The 7873-nt window shown below is 39.7% G+C and overlaps 1 protein-coding gene and 1 non-coding gene across 2 annotated transcripts; one reads left to right on the top strand and one right to left on the bottom strand.

Moving 5' to 3' along the window:
• The first annotated feature begins 2897 nt into the window (after positions 1–2897).
• On the top strand, positions 2898–2997 carry LOC121983432. The gene has a single exon (XR_006112486.1). It is a non-coding gene; the product is annotated as a U6 spliceosomal RNA (small nuclear RNA).
• A 1879-nt stretch (positions 2998–4876) lies between these two features.
• On the bottom strand, positions 4877–6052 carry LOC121982195. The gene has a single exon (XM_042535152.1). The coding sequence runs from the start codon at positions 5995–5997 to the stop codon at positions 5047–5049; it is 951 nt and encodes a 316-aa protein (XP_042391086.1). The 5' UTR covers positions 5998–6052; the 3' UTR covers positions 4877–5046.
• Between the last annotated feature and the right edge of the window lie 1821 nt (positions 6053–7873).

The following is a 7873-nucleotide window of genomic DNA, read 5'->3' as shown; positions in this document are numbered from 1 at the left end:
GGCTCGGTAGCTCGTTCTCTGGACCGGACGAAGTCGGAGAGGGCTCGGTAGCTCGTTCTCCGGACCGGACGAAGTCGGAGAGGGCTCGGTAGCTCGTTCTCCGGACTAGGTCAGAGAGGGCTCGGTAGCTCGTTCTCTGGACCGGACGAAGTCGGAGAGGGCTCGGTAGCTCGTTCTCCGGATTAAGTCAGAGAGAGAGTTAAGTGGACTTTCAATGGTACATTGGATCGGTCGGTAGACCGATCCAGTGACACAAGAATCAGTGGATCGGTCGGCAGACCGATCCAGTGAAACTAAGTTCCACGGATCGGTCTGATGACCGATCAGATGACACTCAGTCAGGGAGACCGATCAGGAGAAGAGCCTGCAGAGGAAAGAAAGAGGTGGATCGGTCTGTGGACCGATCCACACTCAATCTGATCGGTCACTACGACCGATCAGAATGGTCTCAGACCGATCAGGCTTTTGCCTGATCGGTCCAAGGCACTGTGATCGGTCTGGTGACCGATCCACACACTCTGATTTGTTCGTTGTATCAACGATTCCTTCACTGCTTTTGATATATCTCATTCATTTATGTGATGTAATCCTCTGTGCTGTTAGCTTTTGAGTTTGTAGGTTAAAAGGTATCATTCCAAGCCTAATTTCAAATTAAGTTCGTAAGAGGAATGCGACAAATGGTCTTTCTGTTGGTTTCAGCGGCGCATGGTGCATTTCAGGCATCAACGGATACTGCTGTGATCTGGCTGCGATCTGCTTGACTCCTGGGGATTGGTTCGAGCTCAGAAGACGCCAGTGTTGACTGTGATATCATTGGTGTGAGTTCAGAGAATCAGAGAAGGAGGAAAAGGGATTGGCTGCAGCGCTGATTTGCACAGTTTGGACCAGATTTGTGACAGCAGAGATCAGGTTTTGAGAAGCAGTAAAAACAGCGAGAGGAGAACAAGAACATAACACGAAAGAAAGCTTGAAAGAAAAGTGTGTGCTGTTGTGCGAAGTTCTTGAGCTCTCGGGTGAACTGCGATCTCGGTTTTCTGCTACTAATTCTCGCGTGGTTGTAAGCATTTCCATTCTCCTTTGCCACCGAGTTTCTGTAAGTCTCGTGCTTTAAATTAGATATTTCTTGAGACTTTGTGGGAATGTTACTCCACCTAGAAGGAGGATCTTTAGCCGGAATTCTTCCGGGGTGCGATCTACCGAAGATCAAGGAGTCGTCCACCTTACGGACACGCCGAGGAGTAGGGGCAAGTTATCCCCGAACCTCGTAAATCTGTGTATCAGTGTTTGTGTGTTTGTTTTTGTTTTGTTTTAGTTTGTTTATTCCGCTGCGCTAACTAGTGTCTGTGTAGAACTCTTTGCTTAAGTTTTTAAAGATGCTATTCACCCCCCTCTAGCCATCTAAGATCCCAACAAGAATATGATTAATCTATTCTACTAAATTGATTTCAACTCTTTTAATCTATTCTAGTAAGATCAATTTATACAGAGATCAAATAATCTTCATTTCCTCCAACGTGATATTCCATATTGCAATAAAATCAAGGAAGCTCTAGCATTAGGAAATAAGGAAACTACATAAAAGGAAAAGAATTAAGTTATCCGCCGCGAGAGAGGGCCAGAAAGAAAACCTAGTTCACGAGAGGGTGGGGAGAGAGCTAGAGAGGGCTCGTCTCGTCGTAGCCGAGGGAGGGCACCTTGAAGACAGGGCTTGTCGTCGTCGACAAGGGCAGGGCGCGACGACGGAGGTTCAGCGAGGAGAATCGAGAGAGGCCGAGGGCGAGAGTCGAGAGAGCTAGGGCGAGAGACAGTTTTGGCGAGGAAAAGAGGAAAATATGATTTTAAAAAAAACATATCTATATATATATCATGGGGCCCTTGGAATTTTTGGGCCCTGGGCAGTGACCCTAATAGCCTTGACCCAGGGTCAACTCTGTTCACAACATATATACTTGTGTAATAATATAAATCAACCATCTAACTAGTCTAACTATAAAATTCTCAATATGAAATTAAAATCTGAGTTTCTTCCCTCCATCCACCTTTTTCCATTCAATTTCCAACACCTATTTGGCATATTATCTAGTTAGTGTCTAAGGGATCTTACGCAAGCATGTGCAACTAGTCTTTAGACTTTAGAATCATTACTTATCTCATACAAAGATTAACATACTTTGATGCTTGTGAATTCATCCCCTAAAAGGGTTGGATGTATGTTTGTGTGGGAATGTTGCTAATCTGATAGAGATAAGATAATAATTAACAAAGGACTTATCACTCATGGTATAAGTGGGAGCTTATATCGGATAGTCGGTGTGACTAGTCGGCAATAGAACTTTAGAGAAAGATTCTCAAGTGTGTCATGCACGAGCTAAAGGATTAATTCTTGGAGGTGCCTAAGATAGGCACTACACTTTTGAGAAAGATGATAAGATGTCTATATTGCATAGGAACTATACTGCTGGAAGGCTTTGTGGAAACCAGTTCTAAAATGGTGGATAGAACTGATGCCTTCCTAGAGGTCAACCTTGTGTACCTAAACCATTGAAGAGAATTATTAATGTTGGACCTTTGTGACAGTTGTGTGGGTGTGAATACACATGGTATTCACTTGATTAAAAGGGTAGATTTGTTACAATAGAATAAGGATCCGATAACTGCAGGATCTCAAGAAAAAAATTTTCCTATCCCTTAGTCACTTGACGGTAACTATAAGTTGGCCTTGTAAAATGAGCATAATCCTCTTTTACTATAGTAAATAGTATAATCTAAAATTAAACCATCTTTAAATTTGAGAATAATATTAATTGCACTGTGAAAATAAGAATGCAACACCACTTTAATATATTTTTTTCATCCCTTAGATATCTCTTACAAGCTTCTTCTAATTAATTACTTTTGTCTATAGAGACATCCAATAAAATTGAAATGATAGAGAAAAGATTAGTATGCCCCTGCATAAGGATGACATGCATAAATCAAGAAATAGTCCAAATGCTTGTTCTCATAGGAGTGCACAGTTGACTAGAGGGTGACAACTTTATTATAATAGGGTAAGGGATCAATTTCCAACGGACATATACCCACTTGACGGTCGGCTATAAGTTTACCTTATGATTTATCTTCCTTCATATAATCTGAAGACGGACTGTGAAAAACGTCTGGGATAAATATAGTCACCTTTTGTTACAGTGTTGCCTGATCATGCCAAATCATCATGACAATAGTGCTCATTGAGTCACGAGGTTTGTGAGTTTCATGAGTGTCATGCAAAGTTTGTGTACAACTTAACACAATTATCAAATATGGATGCAAGGTCTACCTTATAGTTATAACCTTTATGCAAACATCAAAATTCATAATCAAACGCAATCACTTAGGGCATCCATCGTCAGGGTAATTTCTCTAATCTAGTAGCAAGATTAGATCAATAGTTTTCTTAATTAGGGTGTTTCTAGTTGAGGGTTACACACCGAGGTGCTTTAAGGCTCAGTATAGTTCCATTTGGTCTAATTAAGCACTTCTACTATGCCGATATATTTCTTCAACTTTGAGGATTTCAATAGACCCCACTTGTTTATAAGATACTTGCCTTGTTCATCTTTTAGAATTCTAAATATCGATTCCCTATATTCAACATATATCTATTGTGTTAGAGGATGTGATTTTTGTTATGCACTAGATGATTAGTCTTTTATTTCTACCATAATAAATGATAAATCAAATTAGTAGGGTGGTTTTTACATTTTAGACGCACAAGCATCAATAAGAAGAAAAAAAAATCATTATGATAAATTATGATCACTTCTAGTTTACTCGAACTGAATTTTACAACGAAGTAAACTCAATTGCATATGAAATGAGAAGCTAAGATCTAATTGTCAACATATCCACGAAAAATAACATGAGGTAGGTCACCAAGAATTAAGATAGAAAAACGGAAAAGAGAAATTAAATAAATAGTAGATAAGAACTTGCCAACAACTACTTGAAAAAGTAGTAAACCATGAAGAATATCTTGATAATTGATCTCCTCACTATCCAAAGGATGTCATCGTGATTACGGAACACATTTGACACAAGCACTCAACCAAGATTGTGACATTTTTCATTGGACAAGAAAAAATTAACTTGATTTTTTAGTTACCACTGTGGTTGATTGTGTAAACATAAAAGGGTTATGTCGTAAACATATAGGTTAAAGGGGAAATATTTATTAATAACCAAAACTAAAAAGAAGTAATTGTGAAAAATAATGAAAACGAGTAGGGTTGTAATTGAACCAAATTTGTGCCACTAAATTTAATATTTGACTTGATAAAAATTTATTTATGTTCACTCAGCGTATATAAGATAATTAAATAAATAAATTTAAATAATTCGTTAAATTAAATGAACAATATTGAATATATTTGTGTTTGCTAGTCATTTTGATGAGTCTCCACGAGCGTTTTCTTATTTATTCTAGTGACCAAACCGATCGTATCCAAAATAAGTAATTCAAAAAACTAGATACATAGATTATAAGAAATAATAATAATAATAATAAACAAAGATCGGAAATAAATAATATTTATGGAGAATATTTACAAACAATCATATTCATTAATAACATTATTATCAACATAATAAATAAATAAATTTTTAAAATGAACTCATAAACTTATATTATCAAACACAATAGCTAATCAAACAAGTTTAAAAACTCATATCAAACTTAATCAAACTCAAACTTTTAAAAACAAAAATCGAGTCAAACTTGATTGATATTAAACTCGATTATCTTATCAAATACGCTACTTGCCACCCTAAAAAAAGCATACATTTTCTAGTTTACACTCATTTAGAAACTTCCAAGTTCCAACCCTAATCCTGAAAATAATAATAATGATGAAAATAAAATTAAAGCAAGCCAAAACCACACAATACAATTGAAAACGACAAAAGAAAACATATAAAACACGAACGTATCTGTACCGTATACTCTACCACTAATTCAATACCACTATGGACAAACAAGCGGTGGCCGGCTATCTTCTGTTTCTCGCATCAAACCGAGGCGGAGCCGTCGGTTTCCCGCTCTCTCTCCGCCCCATCCAGCGACCCCACAGATCGCCGCCCGCTACACGCCGCCGACCCTTGATCCACCATGCCAAGGTCGAAGTCCACCTCTTCGTCGTCACCGTTCCCGCACCAGGATGCCGATCGCCGTCCCGACGCGAACCGTGTCATCGCCCCCAACCCCGACGGCTCCATCGCTGGATTCAGGGCTCTCATCCTATCCGCTGTCGCCTTAGCCGGATGAGCAGCAGCAGCCACGCTCGCCTCCGCCTCTGTGCTCCCAGTCGACCGGGCCCCGCAGCAGAGCACCGCCGATAGGCTCGCCCAGCACCCGGCGGACTTCTCCACGGCCGCCTCCCCTTCCCCCTGCGATCCGGGAGCCTCTCGCCGGCACCGGTTCCGCTCCCTCTGGGACAGGACCTTCCCGATGCAGGAGACCTTAGGGGAACCCGGCTCTTCGTCGGGCACTGCGGACTTGCGCCCCCCGCCGCCACCCCCGGCAGGAAGCTTTTTGGGGAAGATCCGGGTACTAGCGTGGCGGCGGCCGCTGCGGCCAAGATAGCAGGAGTGATGCTGAATCTGACCGGGGATCACCATGATGGGGGGCTTTACCTGTAGGCCTCCGCCGGCGGGCGCGGAGAACCTCTGCGAGTTAGATCGGTACTTGGAGTTAGAGTTTGCGTGCGCTTGGGTCTGGGCCTTAGGGTTCGTGCTCCCCTTGGTGGAGTCGTCGCGCTCGTAGACGGAGGCTCCGGCCACGTCGGCCCAGAAGGGGTCGCGGGCGCTCCCGATGCGCACGAGGTGGGACTCAGGCGGCAGGTCGGGGTCTTGCGCAGGCGGCGGCACGGCATCCGACTCCGACTCCATGTGGGGTTCGCAGGCGACCTTGGCGTCGCCGCCACCGAAGACGAGGGCTTCGAGGTCGTTTACTTGCGGCATGGAACGGAATCCGTCGAAGAAAACGACAAAGGAGGAAGGAAGGAAGGGACGACGGTAAGGTGATTCTTGGCCAGTTGGCCTTATTTTAAAGACCTCAAGGGTGTTTTAGTCTTTTCCTATTCCAGTGTACTAGCTAGTACTACTGTAGCTAAAACAATTATTATATATAAATAAATAATCAAGCGGTTGAGTATTCTCATTTGCCTTAAAATGAAAATAAATAAATAATAATAATAAAAAAGTAAAGTTGAGAAGAAAGAGGAGTTTTGCAGACATTGTGAATGATTGGGTTGGGTCAGTAATGGCTGTTGCTTTTTGATTTATGAGAAAGTGCTTCTTGCTTGACGTTGAGAGAAGGTATTATTAAGATTGGCGTTATACGCTTTTAATTTCTGCAGCAATTTATCAAATCATGTAACTAGATATCTTAATTGATCAAAAAAAAAAAATGTATACTATTTTGGTATTTACCAAAATATGTACTTTTCAAGTGCATTTTCTTTTTTATCCTTCTAACAAATCAAAATTTTTTTTGTCATTTTTCTTTTCTCCCTCTTCTCTTTCCTATCTCCTTTTTCATCAACAACATTTAAAAATTAGTTAATTTTTTGATAACATATTAATACATTTAAAGAAGCTAAAATAAACTATGAATAGAAAATTTGAACTTCTTGCAACATCAAAAATCCACAGGAACTGAAATGGGTGTAATTTGAGATTTCTAGGTCCATCAGTGGGTTTCGGTCAAACCCACTAATGGACCTAGAGAGCTCCGATTGCACTCATTTCAGTTTCTATGGATTTCTGGTATTGCAAGGAGTTCAAATATGTTATCCATTGTTTATTTGACTTTTAGAAGGTGTTAAAATATAAAAAGAAAGAATCAGCAAAAAAATTTCATATCAAGCCCACGTTGGACCTGATATGATTCATATCAGGCCTAACGTAGAGCATTTTTGTTGATTCTTTCTTCTTATATTTTAACATATTCTAAAAGTCAAAATAAATAATGAATAGCATATTTGAACTCCTTGCAACACCAGGAATCTATAGAAATTGAAATTGGTGCAATCGGAACTCTCTAGGTCCATTAGTAGGTTTTGACCGAAACTCACTGATGAACCTAGAGACCTCCGATTACACCCATTTCAGTTCCTGTGGATTTCTGATGTTGCAAGGAGTTCAAATATGCTATCCATTATTTATTTTGACTTTTAGAAGGTGTTAAAATATAAAAAGAAAGAATTAGAAAAAAAAGGCTCCACGTTAGACCTGATATTAATCATATCAGGCCCACGTTGGGCCTGATATGATTCCATATCAGGCCCAATGTGGATCTCACTCTATTAGAAATGCTCAACTGTTTTAAGAACTCTTCATTTCATAATGGATGTGTTTATGATTGCTCTAAGTAGAAAAATAGATAAGAGCATCAATGCATATTCTCCTACATAAATGTTTCAGCTAGTGATGAAATCAAGTGGAAAAAGGCAGTAGCAAAACGTTAAGAGTTCTCTGACAAATTAGAGAATATATAATGCTTCATTACATGTAAGAAATACATATGCAAACACTTAGAACAAATAGTCATAGTATAGTTATTGAAAAAAGAGAAGATACGTATAATTCCATTAAATAAAATTGACACAATACCAGATAGACCTAATTCTTTTAGTAGCATGTAACTGCAAATAAGTCATGACTCACTTATTTCTTCTTTCTTTGTAAAATAAAATTAATCCAAAAAATGAGATCACTTACGAGAAATAAGGGAAAATGACAAAGAGACACCACTCCAAATTCTGAAGGCTGAAAGAAAAGTGTGTCAATTATTTAAATGGGAAAAAGATACCAAGCAAAAGGTAGAGGAATTGCA

The sequence above is a fragment of the Zingiber officinale genome, chromosome 5A (genome assembly GCF_018446385.1).
Source record: "Zingiber officinale cultivar Zhangliang chromosome 5A, Zo_v1.1, whole genome shotgun sequence".
Taxonomy (NCBI): domain Eukaryota; kingdom Viridiplantae; phylum Streptophyta; class Magnoliopsida; order Zingiberales; family Zingiberaceae; genus Zingiber; species Zingiber officinale.
The sequence above is the reverse complement of the archived record's forward strand: the minus strand, read 5'-3'. Positions and strand labels throughout refer to the sequence as shown.

Bases quoted from the DNA above. Each gene is read 5' to 3' on its own strand.
- LOC121982195 (XM_042535152.1), bottom strand. From the start codon at position 5,997: ATGCCGCAAGTAAACGACCTCGAAGCCCTCGTCTTCGGTGGCGGCGAC.